Consider the following 26,033-nt stretch of genomic DNA (forward strand, 5'->3'; position numbering starts at 1 on the left):
CTGCACTATTGTTAAAGCCCTCCTGTGTAACATTTTTGGGGTAATTTTTTTTTTGTTACAATCTAGAACTGTTGGTTACAGAAGTGGTTCTACAGAGTTTTCCACCTTTGCCAAGTTGTGAGATTTTGGATATCAACGACGATCAGACTCTTCCCAGACTGATTGAAGCGTTAGAGAAACGACACAGCCTACGACAAATGATGATCAATGAGTTTAACAAACAAGGTAAGAGCATTGTAAAAATAACAGAAATATAGCAGTGTTGATTTCAAAGTCCTCATGGAGTTTAATTGGGTAGGAGTTCTCAGGGGCTACTCTTAGTTCATTGCTTAGGGTTGTTTCTGATAGTGTCAGGGGGCAATGAGACGCCTGGTTCTACTGTATACAAAGGAAGTGCTCAGTCTATAGACTTATTTTTCTGGTCCAATGAATGGTTTTAATTATTTATTTTGGTTTTGGGGCCACACCTGGGGGCACTCAGGGTTATCCTTGACTCGGCACTCAGAGATCACTCCAGGCAGGCTTGGTGGACCATATGTGATCAAACCCTGGTCAGCAGCGTGCAAGACAAATGCCCTACCCACTGTGCTATTGCTCAAGCCCCTGTTTATTTTGGATTTATGATATACACCCACTGGTTCTCAGGGCTTATTCCTGAGTCTGTTCAGGGATAATTGTTGGTAATGCTCGAGAACCATATGGTGCCAGGGATGGAGCTGGAATTCGCCATGTGCAAGGCAAGCACCTTTACCCTTGTGTTGCCTTTCTGACACAATGACCTAAACCAAAAGGCGAGATAAGGTACTGAAAGAATTTCAGGCTTGAGTAACATGTCTATGGGAAATGAGGAAATGGGATAAAGATCTTGTGACCAATTATCTCATTTTCCTTTGGAGAATGGGAAAGATTGCAACATAGGTGCTGACTAGAAAATTCCATACTGAGCATTCTAGGAAAAGGTTGTAGCCATAGTTTTAATTGTATTAATACCACAGATATTAAGTTTTGAGGAATTTAGCATGCGTGCCTCCATTTTGGGCCTTTTTTCCCTCCCTTCCCTTCTCTTTTTTTTGGGGGGGGGGTTGGCATTTAGGGGTTACTCCTGCCTCCTGGCAGGCTCGGGGGACCATATGGGATGTTGGGAATCAAACCTAGGTTTGTCCTGTATCGGACATGTGCAAGGCAAACGCCCTACCGCTGTGCCACTCTCTCCAGCCCCTCTTCCCCTTTTCTATGTTCTCATCCCTTTCCTTCCCTCCACACCTTCCCTCTCCTTCTCTTTCTCCCTCCCTTTCTCCCTCCCCTCTTATTTCTCTTTTTTTCTTGCTACAACCAGCAGGCAGTGCTTAGTGCTTATTCCTGACTGCTCTTAGAGATCATTCTTGATAGGGCTTGGGAGACCATATTATGATGTGCCAGGGATTGAACCAGGTCAACTGCCTGCAAGGCAAACACCCTACCCATTATATTATATTATGGCTTTGACTCCTGGGCCATTTCTTTCTAACAGCATAAATTGTGCAATCATTTTAATAATGCAAGGTTACAATGAGTCTGAATACTCTTGATGGTATAGATCTTTAGAAAAGAGTTCTTTTACTTTTGCACTTAGCATGGAATTTCTCATATCGCTAACCATTCTCAGATAGCAGGCTTGCAGTTTAATTTAAAGGTCTGCTTTGGCCCTATGGTGCCAGGGATTAGGGTACTGAGATGCCCATGGTGGTGTACAGGAAACCATGTGGTGCCAGGGATTGAACCAGGTTTTGCTACATGCAAATATTCTTTAATCGCTGTAGCTCCTGCCCCAGAGGTTTTTTTGTTTTTTTGGGCCAAACCCGTTTGACACTCAGGGGTTACTCCTGGCTGTGCGCTCAGAAATCGCGTCTGGCTTGGGGGACCATATGGGACGCCGGGGGATGGAACCGCTGTTCGACCTACGCTAGCGCTTGCAAGGCAGATACCTTACCTCTAGCGCCACCTTCCCGGCCCCATTTTTTTTAAATCTAAGAATGTAACATGAAAGAAAAAATTATGGTTGAGACTTCTCCCTTTCTAAAGTTAGCAGTGATAGATGTTTCTATTATTTATAGGCATTTAATCACTTAATATACTCAGTAACTGTCTGGGTAATTTACCTGAACCCCTATTTCTTTTGTTTGTATGTTTTTTATTTCTGTTTTGGGGCCACACCTGGCAGTGCTCTGGGGTTACTCCTGGTTCTGTGTTCAGAAATCAACTCCTGGAAGGCTCAGGGAACCATTTGGGATGCCCGGGATTGAACCTGGATTGACCTACCTGCTGTGCTATAGTTCTTGCCCCATTGATCCTCTATTTCTTAGTTGCCCTGCTTGAAGAATTTCAGTTGTAATTAGCTTCTTTTCAGAATGAGTATATACCCCTATATTACTCCTGAATGTTTTCCCTAAGGAGTTGTGAGGTTAAATGAGATGTGGTATGAAAGTCAGATAGAACACTGAGCAGCTTGGTGAGAATAAATGTTCAGTGAATGTATCTACTGTTCTTTTGGTTTTTGTTTTGGTGTCACACCCAGCTCAGGAGCAATACCTAGTAATAGCCAACAGCTAGGATTTACTGCTTAGTGCCCTTGATTCTCTCTCAGCAAAAGCATGTGCTCCAGGCCTTTGAGACATATCCCTAGCTCCAAAATACAGCAGAGGATATCTGTGTTTATTATAACTTCATTTGAAGCTTTTTTGTTTTTGGTGGGTGGGGCACACCCACCAGCATTCAGGGGTTACTCCTGGCTCTGCACTCCTTGCAGGCTCAGGGTGGGATGCTGGGAATCAAACCTGGGTTCATCCCAGGTCAGCATTGTACAAGGCAAATGTCCTACTGCTTTGCTATCCCTTTGGCCCCTGAAGCTCTCTTTTTTACTTTTATTTTTGTTTTTTGGGCCACACATGGCTGTGCTCAGGGTTTACTTCTGGCTCTGCACTCACAGATAATTCTGGCAGGCTCTGGATGGTGCCAGCAATCAAACCCTATTCAGCTGAATGCAAGGAATGTACAATTGCTCTGGCCCCCTATTTGGAGCTATATAAAAAAAGATGTGATGGGGCCGGAGCCGTGGTGCAAGTGGTAAGGCGTCTGCCCAAAACAAACAAAAAGATGGGAGATGACTGGTATTTAAAATTAGGAAACATGTTCAGAAAAATAAAGTAACTATACAAGTCACACAACCAAGATTTCAGCCAGGAATTGAACAGTGTTAATCAATGTTACCTATTTTTGTGTTTGTTTTTCTGAAACTACTTATTTGAGATTAAGTTGGTAAGGGGATGCCATAGTGCAAAAGGAAAGACTGTTTTTCCCTTAATAGTTTCATTGAAAGTCTTGTAGATTTGAGATTTTTTGTTTTTGATTTTTGGGTCACACCCGGCACCGCTCAGGGGTTACTCCTGGCTCAACGCTCAGAAATCAGTTCTAGGCACAGGGGACCATATGGGATGCTGGGATTCGAACCACCGTCCCTCTGCACTAAAGGCAAACGCCTTACCTCCATGTTATCTCTCTGGCCCTGAGAAAGATTTTTTGTTTCCTTCTAAGCTTTGTTATTTTGTGAGAACACACAGCAATGCTTAGGGCTTGCTCCTAATTGTACTCACAAGGATCACTTCTGGCAGAGCTTTGGGGGTAGGTGGGTGGAGGGTGGGGGTGGGCTATGGTGTGCTGGGGATTCATCCTGGGTCAGTTTCGTGCAAAGCAAGCTCCCTACCAAGTATGACTCTGGTAGTTGTTTTCTGATTATAGTCTCCCATAGATAGATTCTTTGTAATATTGGTTAATAAAGTTCATTTCATTGGTTATTATGCTAAGTAAACTTAGTCTACATGCTTTTGTTTCAGCTATTAATTTTAAAGCTTTATTGCAAGAACTTGAAAGTAGTGTTTTAAATAAAGAAAACTATGTCCAAGAAAAACTAAATGAGAAAGAAAAGGTGATCTCAGGACAAAAGATGGAAATAGAACGACTGGAGAAGAAAAACAAAACTTTAGAATATAAGGTTAGTTTTGTATGCTGTTGAAATGAATATACATTGATAGTCTATTTGGCACTGATCTCTGACTTAGCTGTTTTGTGTCAAGGTCTGTAACCACTGCTTTCCGGGAGTTAATGAATTCATGATTTTCTTTTTTGCTTGTTTGTTTTGTTTTTTTGGGGGGGGTCACACCCGGCGGTGCTCAGAGGTTATTCCTGGCTGTCTGCTCAGAAATAGCTCCTGGCAGGCACTGGGGACCATATGGGACACCGGGATTTTCTATCCCACCCCCACTTCTCCAAAATTAAAAAAATGAATTGCTTGGAAGATTTAGTTATTCAGCAGTTTAAGAGTAAGTAGGTTCTCTGAGTTCTCGGATCAAACAAGAGAGCTGGAGCCCGAGCGATAGCACAGCTGTAGGGTGTTTGCCTTTCATGTGGCTGATCCAGGATGGACCTCGGTTCAAACCAGGTCTGATCCCTGGTCTCCCATATGGTCCCCCAAGCCGGGGGTGATTTCTTTTGGTTTTTTGTTTTTGTTTTTGTTTTTGTTTGTTTTTGGATCATACCCAGCAGTGCTCAGGGTTTACTCCTGGCTCTATGCTCAGAAATCGCTCCTTGCAGGCTCTGGGGACCATATAGAATGCTGGGATTCGAACCACCATTCTTCAGTATGCAAGGCAAATACCCTACCTCAGTGCTATCTCTCCAGCCCGAACCCAGGAGCGATTTCTGAGCACATAGCCAGAAGTAATCCTGAGTATCACCGGGTGTGGCCCAAAAATAAAAAAGTCAAAGGGAGTTGCAAGACTTTTTATTTTGCTTTAGTTACATTGTGCTTTTCGATTAACTAGTACGTAATATAGTTCTATTCATATTTACAAAGGATCATTTAGGGACATATACTTATTCTGAAGAAAAGTTAACTAAACTAGCTCAATGCTCTATTCTTTGATTTATTTGGTTTTGGGTCACACTTATCAGTACTTTAGTGCTCTACACTCAATTATCATTCCTGAGAGACTTGGGACCACATGGGTGTGGGGATCAAACTTAGGTTTGCAAGTGCCTTACCTGCTGTACTTTCTCTCCTCTGGCCTTCTGTTCTGAGGATAGCTTAAAAAATAGTTTTAGGGGCCCGGAGAGATAGCACATCGGCGTTTGCCTTGCAACAGCTGATCCAGGACCAAAGGTGGTTGGTTCGAATCCCGGTGTCCCATATGGTCCCCCGTGCCTGCCAGGAGCTATTTCTGAGCAGACAGCCAAGAGTAACCCCTGAGCACCACCGGGTGTGGCCCAAAAACAAACAAAAAAAAAACAAAAAAAAAACAAACAAAAAAGATAGTTTTAGGCATTAATCTTAGGGGAAAGATAATTTTCAGAGGAGAGTTAGTTATAACTTTTAACTACATGATGTGTTATGTACCTAATTTGAGCATAATGTGTACCTTTGCAGATTGAAATTCTAGAAAAAACAACTACTATATACGAAGAAGATAAACGCACTCTGCAACAGGAACTTGAAACACAGAATCAAAAACTTCAGCGACAGTTTTCTGACAAAAAGAGGTTGGAAGCCAGGTTGCAAGGCATGGTGACAGAAACGACGATGAAGTGGGAAAAAGAATGTGTGAGTGTCATTCCCTGTTTGATCTGAGATGGAGAATGCTTCAGATGATCAAGTTTTGAAATCTTATCATTGTGGAATAAGGATTTGGTGTGGTCAGTCTCTTTCTCTGCCCTCCTCCCCTCTCTCTGTCCCTCTCTCCCTCTCTCCCTCCCTCCTTCCCTCCCTCTCTCTCTCTCTTTCCCTCTCCCCTTCCCCTTCCCTCCCTTCCTCCCTCCCCCCCCCTCTCCCTCTCTCCCTCTCCCTCTCCCTCTCCCTCTCCCTCTCCCTCTCCCTCTCCCTCAATTGCTCATGACTGAGTTTCAATCCAACACCCACTTCTTTGCCAGTGCACATATCTGGCCACCACTGTCCCCAGTTTCCCTCCATTGGCACCAGTGGCCCACCCCCTTATATGGCAAATACTTTTCTTCACTCCCTCCCTTCCTTCCTCCAGTAGTTCCAATAAGTTTGCCTTTTGCTTCTAAGAAGCTTCACGGGAAGTTCGAAAAATGCAAGAGATTGTTTTTCCTGAAAATCTGAGTATTTATTATGAAGGAAGAGACTGGGACCAGGTGGTCTAAATACCAATCCAAGGTGCTACATTCAAAGATGTTTCCAATCAATGAGTAACAAGATATATATTAAGTGAGGTGGGATCAGATCAATCCCACAATCCGATTATTCCCACAAATAGCCACTGTTAATTAAGAAATGATTAGCATATGGGAGCTGGAGTGATAACACAGTGGATTCCATTTCATCCCCAGCAGCCCTCATGTCCCCTCAAGGCTGCCAGGAGTAATATCTAAGTTAAGAGCCAGGGTAACTCCTGAGTGCTGCTGGACTTGGCCCAAAAGCCAGAAAAGAAAAAGAAAAAGAAAAAAATGAAAGAAATGACTGGCATTTATGATGCATAAATAACACAGAATTGGAATGCTATCTTTCTTAGGAAATCGGTGTTATGCAAATGAACTGATTTGCTTCTTTGCTATCATCACTGAATTAAGTTGTGTATTGCTATTAATTATCCAGGAACGTCGAGTGGCAGCCAAACAGCTGGAGATGCAAAATAAACTCTGGGTCAAAGACGAAAAACTTAAACAGCTGAAGGCTATAGTCACTGAACCTAAAGCTGAAAAGCCAGAGAGGCCCTCTCGGGAGAGGGATCGAGAACGAATTACTCCAAGATCTGTTTCTCCACCGCCAGTACCTGTAAGTGTGTAATACAGTTAATGAGTACTAGACAAAAGATTTGTTGAGATTAAGTGGCTGTTTCTATAAAATCAGTTTTTGTTTTATATTGCTTATATTTCTCATGTTTACACATGTTTTAAAATTTAGTGTAAGCACAAATTGAGTAAACATTTAGTATACATTTTTATTAGTACAAATTTTTAGTACATTGTTGGTACAAATAATGTTTCTTGTGTTAAACTTTTAGAAAAACAGTTGTTCTAGTGTTCAGTCTTGCTCATTAATTTTTTTTCAATTTTTTTAGCTTTCTAGTAACTATATTGCCCAGATCCCCAACGTCCAGCAACTCATGAGCCAGCCACAGCTACATAGGCGCTCTAACTCTTGCAGCAGCATTTCTGTAGCTTCCTGTATTTCGGAGTGGGAGCAGAAAATTCCTTCATACAACACACCTGTCAATGTCACATCTATTGCAAGGCGTAGGCAGCAGGAGCCAGGACAAAGTAAAGCTTGTATCGTGTCAGACAGAAGGCGAGGGATGTACCTGACTGAAGGCAGGGAGGTTGTTCCCACATTCAGAAATGAGCTAGAAATACAAGAGGATCATTCCTGCAGGGTTAGTGCCAGTATATTTTTTAACTATTGTAGCAGTAGATTTTAATCTTGCTTTTCTCTTCTGTGGGTTCAGAAAGTTCAATGGTAATCTGTGTGAGTGACACTGTAAACAAGGTCTAATTTCTCTTAAGATCAAACTTCCTAAAACCGAGACCTAGTTCTGCCTCTGAGGAAAAAGAAAAGTAAATACATTGGGCAGCTGAAATGATGCCTTGGGTTTAGTGAATTCATGTATTTTACTTTATGCAGACAATGCAAATCTTTTCCTTTGAACCTTTGAAAATAAGTCATAGACTTTATGGTACACTTCCTCTAAAAATAAGAAAGTTGTCCCATATATCCAGTCTGGATTACACCTAAGAAATATTAGGTGTGATCAATATCAATATCTTTTACTGTACAGTTTGTTTAATTTCCCTCATTGTCCCAATATTTGTTTGTTTTTAAGCCTATGGTATTGGTAATGTGATTCTTAGATCTATTTCTTTTTGGTTGCATAAACCTCTTTGTGCTCAGGGCTTACTCCTGGCTCTGCACTCAGGGATCACTCCTGGTGGTGCTTGGAGGACCATATGGGGCAAGTACATTAATTGTTGTACTGTTTCTCTAGCCCCCTACAATTTCTTTTTAGTATAAAGTAGGCCTGATTTCAATTTTATTAGGGGACTGCCTCCCAAGTTATTCTTATAGGGATTGGGGGCCATTTCTGTTGCTACGTACTTGGTTAACTGTTCCAGGTGGTTTGATGCTCAGGCTTAGCATAATCAAGGTTGCTTAAAGGTCCATGCAAGACATGTGCCTTGCACCACTGAATTGTCTCCCAGACTTCAGAAATCCTCTCTTAAAGAAAATTATTTTTTAACTTTTTTCCCACCAACAGAATCTGGAGAGATAGTACAGGAGTGAGGCTCTTGACTTGCAGCTAAACCTGTTTTAATCCCTGGTACTATATATGCTTTCCCAAGCAATGCCAGGGATCACTCTTAAGCACAGGGCTGGTAATAGCCTCTGAACACCTCTAGATGTGGTGTCCATATTTGCTTTGTGACTCTTTAAAAGTTTTCTTGTTAAAAAACACACACACGGGGCCGGGCGGTGGCGCTGGAGGTAAGGTGCCTGCCTTGCCTGCGCTAGCCTAGGAGGGACCGCGGTTCGATCCCCCGGCGTCCCATATGGTCCCCCAAGAAGCCAGGAGCAACTTCTGAGCGCATAGCCAGGAGTAACCCTGAGCGTCACAGGGTGTGGCCCCAAAACCAAAAACAAACAAACAAAAAAAAAACACACACACACAATCTAGGACTGGAGCACAAGCCTTAGGGTGTTTGCCTTGCACGCGATAACCTAAGACGGACCACCATTCGATCCCCCAGTGTCCCATAGAGTCCCCCAAGCCTGGAGTGATTTCTGAATGCATAGTCAGGAGTAATCCCTGAATGTCACTGGGTGTGGCCCAAAAAACAAACAAAAAACCCAACAACACACAAGTTATTTTCAGAAAAAAAAAAAGGTTTTTCAAGAGCTTGAACTCTGTTTACATGGGTTCTGCTCATTCAAGGGTATGTAGACAAATTCATGCTCTGTTTACATTCTTATTTACATCCTTAATAACAAAAATAAAATTTTTCTTTGGATCTGAATCAGTGGACAATTTAATATTGTGAATTTATGGGCCCGGAGAGATAGCACAGCAGCGTTTGCCTTGCAAGCAGCTGATCCAGAACCAAAGGTGGTTGGTTCGAATCCCGGTGTCCCATATGGTCCCCCATGCCTGCCAGGAGCTATTTCTGAGCAGACAGCCAGGAGTATCCCCTGAGCAACGCCGGGTGTGGCCCAAAAACCAAAAAAAAAAAAAAAAATTGTGAATTTATACTTAGCATATGCTCAACAAAACAAATTAATCTCATGATTTTTTTGTTTGTGTATTTTAAGGTATAGACAAATTTTATTGAGGTGGCCTGTACAGCTGAATTAAGAGATGGTGATGGAGGGATGGAGAGATAGCACAGTGATAGGGCATTTGCCTCGCAAGCTGCCGTTCCCTGGCATCCCATATGGTTCCCCGAACCTGCCAGAATCGATTTCTGAGCGCAGAGCCAGGAGTAACCCTGGGTGCCATTGGGTGTGGTCTAAAACAAAACAAAACAGAGAGAGATAGAGCTGGTGATTAATTTCTTACCATCACTGAGAGTCTTACCAAGGCAATTTTCAATCTCTTAAATTTTATTTGCTTTGCAGATTTTGCTTTAAATATTTTTAGGGGCAAACTATGGTGGCTGGTTTTTCTGATCAGCTCTAATAAATCCACTTTATTTTATGAAAGTAATATATGAAATCTCATATGACCATATACCTGGTCAGTATGAATATATCTAATATGATTTAAGATATTAAGAGGATTTACTAGAGATCTTTCACTTCTTACTTGAAATCACTATCTCTTTAGAAGTGCAGCAGAGATTGGACTAGTATTTATGTTTCTCTGATATTTGGTTAAAAGTTATGTCACATTGATTAAATTTATACTTCAACGAGAAGAAAATTTAAGTGCCATTTGTCTTTCAAATGATGGTAGGTTATATTGACTTTTCTCTCTGAAGTTTGTTTGGAATGTATTTGTTTAATGTGGTCAAGTGAACTGTCATATTTGTTATATGGTGGATCTGGAGAGGCTGACCTTGTTCAGAGTTGTTCAAGCCAAATGGGAAATTTTGGTGATGCTATGTGGCTTCGGGAGCCACATATTCTGTTGGCCATGTTTTCTGGCATCATGATTTGAATTCTCACAAGAGCTTCATTTGTTCTTTAGAGAAGGAGAATGTCCCCATTTTCTGATATTTTGAAATTGATCTTCATACTTGACCAGTTTAGTCAGCCAAAATTGGTCGATATTATTTATTTTTTTTGCTTTGAGTTTACCAAATAATTATAATTGCAAAGATAATTCATTGCCTTGAACTAATACGTGTGTCCCCTATGCAGTCTATTTGTCATAGTTTATATATATTCTATAACTTTTTGAAATTTGACATTTGATTAGAGGCAAATAGTTTTTTGTTGTATGGCAAATGTGTTGGATACTATTGTCTTTGATTTTTGGAGACATTAATGGGCCAAAGTGATAATACAACAGGTAAGGGCGCTTGCCTCACACACAGCTAACCCAGGTTTGATTCCTGGCATCCTGTGTGGTTCTCCAAGCCTTCCACAAATAATTCCTGAGAGCAGATCCAGGAGTAACCTATGAGCACTTCTAAGTATGGGCTTTCTTCCCATAGTACAGGAGTTTAAGCTACCTTTCTTATTCCTTGCCAGACTTGTTTTGATTCCTGTCACATTTGGTACCATTAAAAATAGTTCCATTAAAAGTGGTTCCAGGGCCGGAGAGATAGCATGAAGGTAGGGCATTTGCCTTACATTCAGAAGGATGGTGGCTTGAATCCCGGCATCCTATATGGTCCCCTGAGCCTGCCAGGAACGATTTCTGAGCACAGAGCCAGAAGTAATCCCTGAGCTCTGCCAGGTATGACCCAAAAACAAAAGTGGTTCCAGAGCACAGAGCCATATTTAAGCCCTAAGTTCAGTGTTGCGCAAAACTAAACAAAAGATAAATTACTGTTTGGGGCAGGAGGAATGACTTAATAGCCAGAGAAATACCTTGTGTGTATTTTGATCTACAACACTGAAATTCTGTGAACTCATACACACGATGTGAAATTAGTTGGTTTTGACAGTTGTGTTAAAATTTTTCATCAAGTTTTTTTTTTTTTCATCAAGTTTTAAGACTGAAAAACCTTAACCATAATTCTCAGCCAACTTTGTGAATAGTAGTTGTATGTGAGGGTCTCAAATTTACTGCCAGTTACCTGGGCAGATGGAGACCATAGGAACCTAAACTGGGGTTGGCTAATACATAGCCCACACATTTTTTGGTCTTTCTATAGGGAATGTATTCTCTTTTATTTAAAGTCATGTTTCCTTCAGAGCCCTATTTAGAACTTTACTTGATCTTACCAAACTCTTCTTACACATGGCATGATATTAATAGATTATTTCATAAAATAGGCACAAAAATGGATTTGGGGTTGAGAAAGCAAAGTGATTTGTTCTGAATGCTACTCCAAGCAGGAATGACTAGTAGTGTTCCTAAAACTTTTACTTTTGTTCTTTCTTGAAAGGGAAACTCTCTGGTAGGTGTATATATATATATAATATACAAGCTGGTATTATAAGGTGTTTGTTGGTTTTGTGTTTAAAATACAAAAGGACATTTAAAGCACATGTTTATTAGCATGTGTAGCTTTTGGAGAGCTTTGTGCATTTGTTTTGCTATTGCTACCAAGTTGCCAAACCTGCTGCACTTCTAATAATACCCATCAATTAATTCTGGGCTATGCTTGTTTCTTGATTTCCTCTTTCAACCTGATCAGAATGCACCACCAATCCGTCAACGACACAGACGATCACGCTCTGCGGGAGACAGATGGGTAGATCATAAGCCTGCCTCTAACGTGCAAACTGAGACAGTCATGCAGCCACATGTCCCTAAAGCCATCACAGTGTCTGTTGCAAATGAAAAGGCACTAGCTAAGTGTGAGAAGTACATGCTGACCCACCAGGAACTAGCCTCCGATGGGGAGATAGAGACTAAACTGATAAAGGTAAAAGTAAGCCTGCTCAGGAGAAGCAAATACACAGAAAGTCACTTTCCTCTTCCTTGTATGACATACCAGTGTCAATCTAGATGAGGATCCTACTTGCCTTTTTGGTTGGGAAAATTCAGTAGCTGCTTAGGTTGTAAATGTACTAAATGGGAATGAAATCTGCTTTCTTCTGAAAAAAAGCTTTGATTTGCATGTTAGCGTAACTCCAGATCTAGTACTCACCTATGTATATTTTGCTTTAGTCCATACTGTCAGTTTAGATTTATAAATAAACAAATTGCCTAACAGAATTATTTACTATTGAGCCACCCAAAGCCCTTCACCTTATTTGCCTAGATAAGAATTTTCCAGTGTTCATGGGCAGTGACTACTCAGGGGAGTAAAAGACCGGAAGGGAAAAAAAAGTTTCTCACTTTAAATTCAATTTAGAGAATGGATCTTATTATAATTATAGTTAACATAGGATTGTATTCACTTAAATATAGGGAGGGTGGTATGACGTCGGAATAATATTTCAAGATTTCTAACTGATTTCTGGATCCTTAGTATTGTTAAAGTTGTTAAATTAAGGATTTTTTCTCCCACGATAATGAATATTACGGAATATATTGCTTTTGGATTTTCTTTTTTGGAGATTAAATATTCAACTTTCTTAAATGTCTTCTCAAGAACCATCTGGTTTTGTGGATGGGAGTTTCTATAAAAGGGTAGAGCCTTAAGTTCAGTTGGAATATATTTGTGTTTATTATTGGGATGTATGCAACGATAATGGTATTGTGACTTTTCTCTTGGCTTTAGGGTGATGTTTATAAAACAAGGGGCGGCGGACAGTCTGTACAGTTTACTGACATTGAGACATTAAAACAAGAATCACCAACTGGGTGAGTGATCATCACATCTATTTCTTTTATTTAGCTGCTCACTTAGAGGAACAAATAAAATGTATCCTGATTCTCCAACACAGTGTAGATTGTGTTTCCTGGTTTCAAATAATTCTATTCTTAGATGCAAAAGTAACTGTTGTGTCGCTTCCTTTTCTACAGTCGGAAACGAAGATCTTCCACAATAGTGTCTGCCCAGCCAGATGGTACCGAGTCTGAGTGGACCGATGTAGAAACAAGGGTAGGGACAAAAAGTAATAACCTGTCTGCTTAGTAAGAGTGTGTGGTGTGGTGTCAGTGCATAGTGTAGTTTCCTGTGCTCTTTGAAGCCACAGAGGGCTGTGTGCAGCTTGTCAGTTTTTTCTTTCCCTGCCTGATTTGCAAAGACCTTTCATACATACTTTGGGCCTGTCTTCTTTCGGTTCACTCTTGGAGTGAAGCCTGAGTAGGGAGGGCTTGATAAAAATTGATGGGAATTTGGGGCCGGAGCGATAGTGCAGTGGTAGGGTGTTTACCTTGTACGCTGCTGACCCAGGATGGACCTTGGTTTGAACCTCATCTCCCATATGTCCCCCAAGCCAGGAGTGATTTCTGAGCACATAGCCAGCAGTAATCCTTGAGCGTCACCAGGTGTGGCCAAAAAAAAAAAAAAAAATTATAGGAATTTATTTTCTCAGAAGCAGAACTTCTGTGGAACTGTTATTTCTAGTGAGATGTTGCACTAATTATTTATTATAAAGTCCTAGTGGTGCATGGATGCATGGTGAGGTCTTTCTTGGCCAAGCCCAGCTCCTGAAGCCCCTTTGGCCTGGCGGGTCTGTAGGTATCAGGGTGATGGCAAGGAAATGCTCCACAGGCAGATGAAGTTTCAGGAGACATCAGCTTTATTGCAAGGCCCGAAACACCATGTGCATATTTTTCTTTTCTTTTCCTTTTTTTTTTTTTTTTTGGTTTTTGGGTCACATCCGGCAGCACTCCTGGCTCTATGCTCAGAAATCGCTCCTGGCAGTCTCAGGGTACCCTGGGATGCTGGGATTCAAACCACCGACCTGCATGCAAGGCAAACACCTTACCTCCATGCTATCTCAATGTGCATATTTTTTACATGGCCTCTAAGCTAAGCTTTTTTTTTTTTTTTTTTTTGGTTTTTGGTTTTTGGTTTTTGGGTCATGCCCGGCAGTACTCAGGGGTTACTCCTGGCTCCACGCTCAGAAATTTCTCCTGGCAGGCTCGGGGAACCATATGGGACACCGGGATTCAAACCAATGACCTTCTGCATGAAAGACAAGCGCCCTACCTCCATGCTATCTCTCCGGCCCCTAAGCTAAGCTTTTAAACAGCCTCTTCCTGCTGCCCTCCATCCATCTTGCTGCCTCTGCCTCTCACCTCTTGCTGCTTCTCTCTTTCCCCCTTCCCCCAGGCCACTCTTAATTTCCAACCACAGACCCCTCGCAGGTAAGATAGGCAGGAAGTTGGGGGAGGGTAACATCTCCACCTTCTTGGTTTTAAAAGAAAAAGGAAAATAAATGAGATAAGGTTACAAAGCTTTTGTTTTCCTGACCACGGGCTTTAAAGTGTAGAATTAAAACATCAGCCTTTTCCATAAACAACTTTTCTGCAAATACATTTATAGTTCAAAAATTTTTTTTTTTTGGTTTTTGGGCCACACCTGGTGACATTCAGGGGTTATGTGCTCAGAAATTGCTTCTGGCTTGGGGGACCATATAGAACTTCCTTAAATTAAATCACAAGAACACGTATGCAGTAAATACAGTCTGAAAACAGGCAGCTACATAAATGCACACAATAAAACATAGCAATTGGAAATATTAATCAGGAAAAAACCAGCAAGACAATGATGCAACTAGGATTAAGAGATTTAACCTGAAACAGTTCAAATGCAGGGGATTTTAAAAATCAGTTTCTTGGGGCCGGCGAGGTAGCACTAGAGGTAAGGTGTCTGCCTTGCAAGCGCTAGCCAAGGAAGGACTGTGGTTTGATCCCCCAGCGTCCCATATGGTCCCCCCAAGCCGGGGCAATTTCTGAGCACTTAGCCAGGAGTAACCCCTGAGCATCAAACGGGTGTGGCCCGAAAAACAACAACAAAAAAAATTCAGTTTCTCTTGGACTTCCCTGGGCTGTTCTTCCTCTCCTTTTTGTTTTTTTGTTTGTTTTGGTGTTCAGTGAATATGTTTTTGCAACTTTTTTTTTTTGTTTTTGGGTCACACCCGGCAGCTCTCAGGGGTTACTCCTGGTTTTACACTCAGAAATCTCTCCTGGCAGGCTCGGGGGACCATATGGGATGCCGGGATTCGAACCACCGTCCTTCTGCATGCAAGGCAAATGCCTACCTCCATGCGAACTCTGCCCCTTCTTTTTTTTTTTTTTTTTTTTTTTTACTATCACCTGTAAGCTCCTCCCCACGCCCTGCAGGCTGGCCAAAAGGCTTTAGCTTCACGGAACCCTGGGACCCACAGGCAATCCGGGCTGAAGCCACCACAGTTCCCATCCTTGTGCCCACAGGGAAGAAGCATTCTGGTTATATCTCGTGGAGGAAGTGGTTGTTGCCATCCTTTTAGCCTGAAGTCCATTTTAGCCAAGCCGGAATCTTGTTGGGGCTGTAGGTCATAATCCAGATGTCAGTCTGACTTCAGTGAAGTTTTTTTTTTTCTTATCTTTTTCAATCAGTGACCTCTATAAGTTTCTGAAATTGAGAGGCCGAGGTCCTTGGGAGAGGCACTTTTTGTAAAAGAAAAGTCAGGTGTCTGGGCCTTTGGGGAACTGCTCCAAACTTTCAGCTGCCCCCTTTTCAAAATTGCCCACTCTGCCACCAGAAGGGGTCTCCGCCATGTTTAGGTCGGGCGCCATGTGGTTCACCTTTTTGGGCTCTCCATTCTCACTCCAGCTGAATAGAGCCAAAGTTAAACACAAGACTGGGACTCCACTCACCTGTTTCAGTGCCAATATGTTGCATTAATTATAAAGTCCTAATGGTGTCGTGTACCCCTCCCTCAACTTCATATCTTATCTGGATAGTGAGACCTTCCCAGAACTGGGAGGTGTCTGTGGTTGGTAATTAAGAGTGGCCTGAGGGGAGAGTGAGAAAGAGATTCAGTGGCAGGGCTTGGCTGAGAAAGGCCTCACATTAATCCATGCACCACTAGGATTCTATAATAATTAATGCAACAGTGAGTCTCCTTTTTTTTTTGCGAGGGGGATGAGGACTGGAAGGCCACACTCTGGCCCTGATCACTGCTTTTTTTTTTTTTTTGGTTTTTGGGCCATACCCGGCGGTGCTCAGGGGTTACTCCTGCCTGTCTGCTCAGAAATAGCTCCTGGCAGGCACGGGAGACCTTATAAGACACCAGGATTCGAACCAACCACCTTAGGTCCTGGATCGGCTGCTTGCAAGGCAAATGCCGCTGTGCTATCTTTCCGGGCCCTAATTTTTTTATTTTTAATTATGAGAACAAAGATGCAAAGAAAGAGGACAAGGTAAAGTTACAGTAGAAGGACAATCACCCATAACATAATTCTTAGAAGAAGTCCCCTTGCTGATATCTTAACTTAGAACTTTCAGCCAAAGAACATTAAGATAAATAAAATAGAATCCATGTACAATTACTTTGTCCCTCAAGTCCCCAGATTGTAACACATTATAATATTTCTTAACAGCACACAAGGCAATCTAAAGCCATAAAACTTACATAACTCCTTAAACATTAGAGGCATAGTATTTTTTACATTTCCATGTACATGCATATTAGCTTAAGTTAACCTCAAATTTTAAGTGGGTTTTTTTTAAGGATTAGAGTCAAAGGAGCACAGTAAAAACGGTGTTAGAGTGGCAATTGTTGTTTGCATAGGCCCACCAAAATATGAGGGGCTTGGAAAGGAATAACCTTGGCCTAAATACAAAGAGACCCTACCCCTGAAGTTTCCTGGCATAAGACCAACTCGAGGCTCCAGGCAAGTTAGATCGTCCAATCCAAGACATTGTCCGTAGTGCCAACACACTTTTCACACAGTCTCTGTTGTTGGTATCATGTTTCTGTATTAAAGATCCTGGAATCTGCATATCCTACATTGAAGTCAGGATGTGGAGCATCCTCTCGTTTCACCTCACCATTAAAGGGCAATGCAGGAAGCCCTGTCCTGTAAGCAGGTCGTTGTTAAGTCTTCTCAGTGTTAAGGGAAGTCTCTTTTGAGCAGGTCAATGTCTGAGCAGTGGTAGGGTCTTCCGTGGTAGAGGATTGCTTCCAGGTGATGTTATAGACAAACCTGGATGTTTCGTGGATGGCTTCCCTGGTTCAGGGGTGAATGGAAAATGCCCTTTCTTCTGAGGCCTTTGCCAGGTCATTATGTCAATGTTCAGGGTGTAAGGTCCCTTTGCACTACAAGATTTGTGTATTCCAATCTCTATTAAATAGGATCTTATTTGTATGTATAGTATTTTCCCATTTTAATGTGCCTATGCAAAAAAGGAGCAATGCCACGTGGCGTTATCGGTGCATATGGGGGCCATAAGAACAAGTCCAATAATCCCCATGCTATGGTTCAATCATAAGCATTAAACTGGGGGACTCTTTCACCAAAATTCCTTGTTGAACAGCTCATAAAGAGAAGATAAAAAGTGGTTAGAATTGTCACATTATAAGAGAATATTTAGTAAGACTTATAGTTGTCAGAGAAAAAACACAAAATATTCTAAAGAAATACGTGTCCATTTTATGTCTTTTAAAAACAGTTTGGGGTTGTTACACACAATGCACGTCTTTGGTCTGTGATTAGGATTGTGCAATACTGAAGTTAAAAAGTAATGTGGGTTAGTGATGTTTGGGGGGGTGAGAGAGTTAAGGAGTAAAAATGAACTTTGTAGGGGTGTGGGAAAGGGCAGAATACAAAATGGACATTCTGGATACGCAAAACATAACATAAAGATAAGGAATACTCTTTTTTTTTTTTTTTTTTTTTTTTTTTTGGTTTTTGGGCCACACCGGCGGTGCTCAGGGGTTACTCCTGGCTGTCTGCTCAGAAATAGCTCCTGGCAGGCACGGGGGACCATATGGGACACCGGGATTCGAACCAACCACCTTTGGTCCTGGATTGGCTGCTTGCAAGGCAAACGCCTCTGTGCTATCTCTCCGGGCCCAAGGAATACTCTTTTTTTTTTTTTTTTTTTGGTTTTTGGGCCACACCCTGTGACGCTCAGGGGTTACTCCTGGCTATGCGCTCAGAAGTTGCTCCTGGCTTCTTGGGGGACCATATGGGACGCCGGGGGATCGAACCGCGGTCCGTCCTAGGCTAGCGCAGGCAAGGCAGGCACCTTACCTCCAGCGCCACCGCCCGGCCCCTCCAGCGCCACCGCTCGGCCCCTGGAATACTCTTAATACAAGCAGATCACTGCTTTCTTAAGAACAGCTCTTACCTTCACGTCCTCTAAAGAAGCCCAATTTTTGCGGCCTATATGCAACAATAGCAGTTTCTGTCTTCTGATTTAACCTGGGTCTTTGCTGAACTAGAAAGCAATGTTGGATTTCTTTTTGGTTGAACTGTCTAAATAGTCTATGCTTCTAGATGGCTGAGGGGAACTGACCTTTCTTTCTGTGATTCTCCCATTAGTGTTCTGTGGCTGTGGAGATGAGAGCAGGCTCTCAACTGGGACCTGGGTATCAACATCATGCACAGCCCAAGTGAGTACTGATGGGTTGTTGGGTTCTTCCTGTGTACACGTGTCATCACTTGAGTATTCCATCACCTTCTCTCGCCAGCCACATTTTTCTTGTTTGGTGCTGGGCTTTCAGTGAAGGGCCTCATATATGTAAGGCCTATTCACTTTAACACTGGGCTTCAACCCTGATTCTACCGCCCACTTTTCTTCTTGGGAAAATAAGTGGTTGTGGTATATTGGGGTTGGCTGACACACTGATAGGCAGCGGGCTAAGAACCTGAGGAAGCTGGAGATCGGCAGTTAGAGAGGCAAGAAATCTTGAGATGAAAGACACTCATATTTGGCCAGTGCTCACAAAGTTTTCAGAGGCTGGAATGAGACCATTTGTAAGGAGACTAAAGACTTTAGTGAGGGGTGACATGTAACGCTTGCCCTACTTCTTGGGCCTTTTATAGCCATATGTATTAATCAAAACAAAATAATGAGAAAAAAAACAATGGTGGCCTTTATGGTAGGGAAAAGAATCACTTTCTCCTCACCTATTAACATATACCTGCTTCTGTATTATTCGGGCCTCTTTTTTTTCTTTTTTGGCTTTGGGCCACATTCAGCAGGTACTCATGTGTTACTCCTGGCAGGGTTGGGGAACCTTGTAGGATACTGGGATTGAACTCAGGTTGGCCTTGTGCAAGGCAAATGTCCTACTAACTGTAATATCACTCCGACTCCAAGACTTCTTCAAATAACTACTTTTACAGATCCAGTTTTTAAGTTATTTCTCAGGCAATTTGGAAACATGAGTGCAATATAATAAGATGGGAAGTCCTATTTTTTTGTTTTGGGACCACACATGGCAGTGCTCAGGAAGTGCTTATTATTGGCTCTCAGATCACTCCTGACAGGTTTGGGGACCAAATGGGGTGACAGGGATTGAACCTAGGCTGACCACATGCAAAGTAAATGCCCTACCTGCTGTACTATCATTCTAGCCCATGGTATTAAATCTCAAAAACAGGTCTTCTGGGGCCAGAGAAAAAGGTTTGAGTGAATAGTTTTATTTATTTTGTTTGGTTTTGGACACGGTGGCACTTGGGTTAGAAGGCTTGGGAGACCATATGGGATGCCAGGGATAGAACCTAGTGATTGAACCTGGTTCGGCTGCATTTAAGGCCAATTCCCTACTTGCTTCAGCCCCTTGAATAAATGTTTTGCGTTTTTGGGTCCCTGGGTTCAATTTGCAGCACTTTATGGTCTCCAAGAGCCTCTAGGAGAGCTTCCTGGTCACTGGATGTGAACACTGATCAACCACAACAAAAATAACATTTTTCAGTCTTCTACAGAGGACTTAACTTTTCCTGTGATAAAGCAGAAGGCCCGCTACAGATAAGATTGCTATAAATGTGTTCTCAATTGCAAAAATTCAATACTAAGTGCTGGTTTTCACATTTTAGGCGCAAGAAGCCATGAGTTGACCATCTTAATATGAAACATTTCCATCTGTGTTGGTGATATCTTCAGAGCCTGCTAGACTTTGTTGAATATCATGGACTTCATATATCATACACTGGCCTTTGATCAAATATTCCCTATTGTCCCAAAGACATCTTTGATTCAAAAGACTTCATATTATATGCCTTGCTGTATTTAATATTAATAGTGAAGAAAGACTTTTTATTTCCATATGAACTTTTTGTAATGCTACTCTTTTGTATATGATATGTAACAAATTAATTGATGCATGTTTTATGTTCTGTGATTAAGGAAGAATTTATCTATATCACACTTCATTTTTGGCTGTGACTTTCCTTGCTTTGAATATTAAGGTTTTATAAACAAAACAGATGCTATTGATTAGCTGCAAGAATGCACTTTAGACACACTTAACAATTGAAGCAATGTTGTCACTGGCCAATTAATAGGGAAGTTGTTACTGTGCATGTATATATTCACTTTCTGGCATTTAGATATGCCAAAAAATTGAAATAATAAAGTACTAAGAAATACAAAGTTGTTTTCTGGTCAAGAAGTTTCTTGCCTTTGGGCTGGAGTGGTGGCACAGCGGTAAGGCTTTTGCATTGCACGCATCTGACCTAGGATGAACCGCAGTTCTATGCTTCAGCATCCCATATGGTCCCCCAAGCCAGGAGCAATTTCTGAGCGCATAGTAGGAGTAACCACTGAGCGACAAAATCCAAAAAGGGGGGGGGGTTCTTACCTTTAGCTTGCTCACATTTGTGGAATAAATGAAAGCACTAGGACTGAGAGAGCTCAGGGGCATGGGCCAGGATCCAAGTTCTTTAGGAAGCACTATTTGGTGTTATCTTGGCCCCCACCTGAGAAGCAGCAATTATCACGCCTGAGTGATCAATTTTTACCAAAGAAAGCAGTGATAGAATTCAATATTCATTTATGATAAAAAAAAAAAGTCTCAAGGTGGGTAAGAGGAAATGTACCTCTAATAAAAATTGGTCAAGCTGGGCCGGGAAGGTGGCGCTAGAGGTAAGGTGTCTGTCTGCCTTGCAAGCGCTAGCGTAGGATGGACCTCGGTTCGATCACCCGGTGTCCCATATGGTCCCCCCAAGCCAGGGGTGATTTCTGAGTGCATAGCCAGGAGTAACCCCTGAGCATCAAACAGGTGTGGCCAAAAAAACAAAACAAAAAAATTGGTCAAGCTGACACCATACTCAGTGACAAAATGTCCACATATTTGCTTTTATTCAGCATGAAATTGGTATTCTTGTTTTGTGTATTGGAAGCCTAGTTAAAGCAATTTAATGATGTACTACATCACCTGAATGCAATCCTCTACCAGGGAAAATCCTACCACTGCTCTGGCATAGACCTAATCAACAGAGACACCCAGATGTGTTCAAACTATTTTACAGTCAAAATTGTATCAAATCAATATAGAAACAAGCACAAAGAATGGAATACAGAAAAATCCTTTCTGGCAGGCTTTGTGGGGACCATATAGGATGCCAAAGTCTGAACCTGGTCTGACCATGTGCAAGGCAGATGCCCTATCTGTTGTACTATTGCTCTGGTCCCTTTAATGACATTTTGACTGAAATCATGTAACTTGGAGACAACTCACATAGGCAATTCCCCCCCCCCCCCGTTTTTTTTGTTTTTGGGCCACACCCGGCAGTGCTCAGGGGTTACTCCTGGCTGTCTGCTCAGAAATAGCTCCGGGCAGGCACGGGGAACCATATGGGACACCAGGATTCGAACCATCCACCTTAGGTCCTGGATCGGCTGTTTGCAAGGCAAACACCGCTGTGCTATCTCTCCGGGCCTGCAATTTCCCCTTTTTATATGTTCTAAAACTCAGCTTTGTAGTTATAAAACAACTCGGGGACAAAATAGTTTTGTTTGTTTATGGACTACACCCGGTGGCGCTCAGAAATCACTCCTGGCAGGCTCAGGGGAACAAACGTGAAATGCTGGGAACCGAACCCAGTTCGGTCCCTTGGTCTGCTGCTTGCAAGGCCAATACTCCTGGCTCTGCTCAGAAATTGCTCCTGGAAGGACAGGGTAAACATATGGATGCCTGGATTAAAAACCATCATTGATCCTGGGTCAGCTGCTTACAAGGCAAACGGCCTACGGCTGTGCTATCTCTCCGGCCCAAGGAACAAAATATTAATGTGACCTAAAGAGGTCCCTTTAAGATGGGACAAATTTTTATTTTACTGTATAGCAGATATCTGATATATATATATATATATTTTTTTTTGGGGGGGGGCACACTACAGCAGCTACTCCTTACTATGCGCTCAGAAATCACTCCTGGCTTGGGGGACCATATGCCATTTGGGACTCCAGGAAATGGAACCAAAGTCCCTACTAGACTAGTGTGGGCAAGGCAGATGTCTTACCTCCTGTGCCACTGCTCCGGCCCCTATATTTATTTTTTATACACCGTTTGTGGACTGGATTTAGAACTTAAGAATTCCAGTTACCCTTGCCCACTAAAATACCACTAATTGATTAAATTTGGGTGAAAGCTCAAAATACTAATTTTACTTCTGAGAACCCATTTCCTCTTAATATTTGAGGTCTCCTGAGTGCAAATTTATTTTTGGGGTTCAGTGTTATTTCCACCAACGTGCCAATAACCCGCCACCACATTCCACAAGATCCTTTTCCCTCGACCCTCCATCCCGGACCTCATCCCACCTAGGTAGCCTGTTGTGTTGTCCAGAAGAATAGAATATGATTGGGTTACTAAGATAGGTTTACACTTGTGGAAGATTGACTACCAAGATTTGTTTTCATTTGCAAAAGTAGTCTGAATGGATGGCATTCTAGAAGCTTTTAGTCAGCACTATTACTATAAAATGGAACACACTGAATAAAAAGCCAGTTCCTGGGGTCGGTGGGGTATGAAATGTAGTAACCCCTTTCCAGTAGTCAAATTCCAAAAGGGAAGAAATCTATGAACTGTAAAGATTCCTGATAGTCGGTCAGAAATAAAACGGTCTGATATCATGTAACCACTGGTACATGAAGTTGTAGAGAATTAACAAAACAGACCAAACAACAAAAATAGACAAAACATTCTCTCCCTCTGCAGGCTTAAATCTCTGAAACAGGTTTAAAATACAAGCGCCCAGCGGCAGGGCGTTTGCCTTGCACACGGCCTGCCTAGAATGGACCCTGGTTCGATCCCTCAATGTCCCGTATGGTCCCCCAAGCCAGGGGCGAATTTTGAGCACATAGCCAGGAGTAACCCCTGAGCATCACCGGGTGTGGCCCAAAAAGCGAGCACTGCCATCCCGGTTTGTTCTGCGCACAGGGCTGCAGTGGCCCTTGCCCTGCAGCATCGTGCATTCTTTGGAGTCGGAGCTGGAGCCAGCCAGGGATCCCGCACCAGCCCCTCACGCTGTCTTGCTCCCCAGCCTCCGTGGGCACCCTCAGGCCTCCTCATAGTGGAGCCTGAGGCGACCCCAATCCCCTTTTTCTCCTCAGCGCCCCCTTCTCTGCACCCTCGTAGTTTTATTTTATTTTCTTCCTATTTTTTCTTTCTCTGGTCTCTCCGACTGACCCCGAGGGTCAGCCCCAGCAAGCAGGCGGCCCCCTTCGCTTCCTCAGCGGCTGCTTTCCCCTGTCGCATCAGTTGGCCGGGCATGTACAGGAAGGACAAAGTGGGTATCCTACAACATCCTGATGGCACTTTTGAAACAATTACAACCTCCTCCCAGGGTCCTAGAGAGCTGGAGTGTTATAATATGGTTTATGTCGTGATGGTGTTCTTTTAAAGCTACGAAAATATTTGCCAAAATATTATGGCACTTGATTACTCCCCACTGCGCCAAATGATTTATACCTTAAACTGGAAAATGTGACCCATAAATTTAATAGGCCCTATATAATGTATGTAAAATAGGGCGAAAAAGCTATGATCCTTTTGCCTCAACTGAGAAGATTCAGCAACAGGTGAGCAAGTTCATTCTGATAGCTATGAGACTAAAACTCAGCACTATGGAAGGACTTTAACAAAAGAAACGCTAAAGGACGGAGTTTCCAAGTTTTTTCATAACGGACATTGTTTAAGAAGAGATGCTGTTGTTGCCAGTATTCAGAAGATTGAGAATATCCTACAGTGGTTGAAAGTCAGAAGCAGTTTAACTTTTATGCAAGCTCATTACTCTTTGTATATGAAAGTTCATCTCGGCCAACTACGACTACAAAAGTGAATGAAAGAACTTTGGCAGAAGAGATTTTGACCAAGAGACAATTCTCGGATACAGATGTCTTGGAGTACAATGATAACTTTAACGTGTTTGGTTCTGTAGCCAATGGAAAAATAAAGGCTACAGTAGGCAAAAGCTTGTCCAAAATATATGCTCATCGCAGAAAAATGTATCTCAAGAAGCGTCACAGACTTCATTAAAGGTTGAAAGCATAGAGTAAGTCAATGGGTGGAAAAGCATGTCACAGAAACATTTAACAGAAATGTGCTCTCCCAACTGGAAAAAATTTTTCTACCATCTTCCCAGTGGTTGCCAAGAGATTGGAGACAGAGAAGTGAGAATGATAGATTTTGCTCATGTATTTCACAGCAGCACAAAAGAGGAGGGATATGTTTATGGGCTGGAGCATTTAATAGCTTTCTGCAGAGTATTTTAGACAATTGAATTGCTGTTTTTGTAAGGGACAGGACAAATCATAATGAAGAGCAGCAGTTAATATCTCTGCACTTGTAATGCTATGTAAAATATTTGTATTGTGAGTATATATACTTTCCATAGAAGGGTTTAACTTTTTTTTATCATCTTACTCAGGAAAACTAATCATTTGTTCATTAGAATACTATAAAGAATAAAGAAACCTAGGAGAGTTCAGCAGGGAATGTGGCGGTACATGGCTTAAACATCTATTTAGCTCAAGCAAAAGGTGAACCATTAATTAACCAAGAGGCTAGTTAGTTTTCTGCTGTCAGTTTATCACATTTCTTTTCACACAAACTTGGCATTTAGCCATACCTAAAACCATTACAATATTAGAACACTTCAGAAAAATCTAGAAAGCACAGAAATTGTTATGTTTGATATGAGTAAAATAGAATAAAATTCTGTTCCAGGAAAAGATAACTATTTAGGCTGGAGAGATGGCACAGCCAGCAGTAGGGTGTTTGCCTTGCAAGCAGCCGACCCAGGACCAATGGTGGTTCGCATCCCAGCATCCCATATGGACCCTTGTGCCTACTAGGAGTGATTACAGAGAGCCAGGAATGCCGCTGGGGGAGAGATAGCATGGAGGGGGAGAGATAGCATGGAGGTGGGGCGTTTGCCTTGAATGCAGGAGGACGGTGGTTTGAATCCCAGCTTCCCAAATGGTCCCCCGAGTCTGCCAGGAGCGATTTCTGAGTGTAGAGCCTAGAGTAAGTCATGCCGGGTGTGACCCCCCCCCCAAAAGAAAGTGCTAACCAGCATATTAGGAGGTGCTCCTCTGTAAAATGATTTAGAATTATTGCATTCTAAAAATAGATTTTCCCTTTAATTTCCATTTATATGCAAATAAAAAATAAAATTCCATGAAAATAGGTACAACAAAAGTCTTAAAATTAGTGTCATTAATTATTGCCAGATTAAAAAGAGCTTATTTGCAAGGAACAAACTATTTTCCTTTAAAATATTTAATTTGGGAGGAAATTGGTATATCTGTAGTATTTTATTAAAAGTATTTAAAACTAAACTTTTACTGACTGCTGCTTCAAATAGTGAATGATTGAAGTTTGTCTTGTCTAAAAATTTTGAAGGTTTTTTTCTTTAAAATTGTATTTACGTTCCAATCTAGTGAGGCAGTTATATATACATACATACATACATACATATATATGTATATATACATATATAGCTAAAATAATATTCTAAAAATTCTAGTAAACAATAAGG

General features: G+C 42.0%; 1 protein-coding gene and 1 pseudogene across 1 annotated transcript in view; both read left to right on the forward strand.

Moving 5' to 3' along the window:
• KIF23 (kinesin family member 23) overlaps window positions 1-18,606 on the forward strand; it is a 41,132-nt gene extending 22,526 nt beyond the window's left edge. Inside the window, exons 14-21 of the mRNA XM_049777752.1 lie at window positions 67-225; window positions 3,870-4,027; window positions 5,459-5,632; window positions 6,644-6,823; window positions 7,110-7,422; window positions 11,828-12,078; window positions 12,880-12,962; window positions 18,585-18,606. Coding sequence (XP_049633709.1) covers window positions 67-225; window positions 3,870-4,027; window positions 5,459-5,632; window positions 6,644-6,823; window positions 7,110-7,422; window positions 11,828-12,078; window positions 12,880-12,962; window positions 18,585-18,606 — 1,340 coding nt within the window. The remainder of the gene's footprint in view (window positions 1-66; window positions 226-3,869; window positions 4,028-5,458; window positions 5,633-6,643; window positions 6,824-7,109; window positions 7,423-11,827; window positions 12,079-12,879; window positions 12,963-18,584) is intronic.
• Window positions 18,607-18,642: 36 nt separating this feature from the next.
• On the forward strand, window positions 18,643-24,773 carry LOC126022894 (inositol polyphosphate multikinase-like; annotated as a pseudogene).
• The last annotated feature ends 1,260 nt before the right edge of the window (window positions 24,774-26,033 follow it).

This window comes from Suncus etruscus, chromosome 1, assembly GCF_024139225.1.
Source record: "Suncus etruscus isolate mSunEtr1 chromosome 1, mSunEtr1.pri.cur, whole genome shotgun sequence".
Taxonomy (NCBI): Eukaryota; Metazoa; Chordata; class Mammalia; order Eulipotyphla; family Soricidae; genus Suncus; species Suncus etruscus.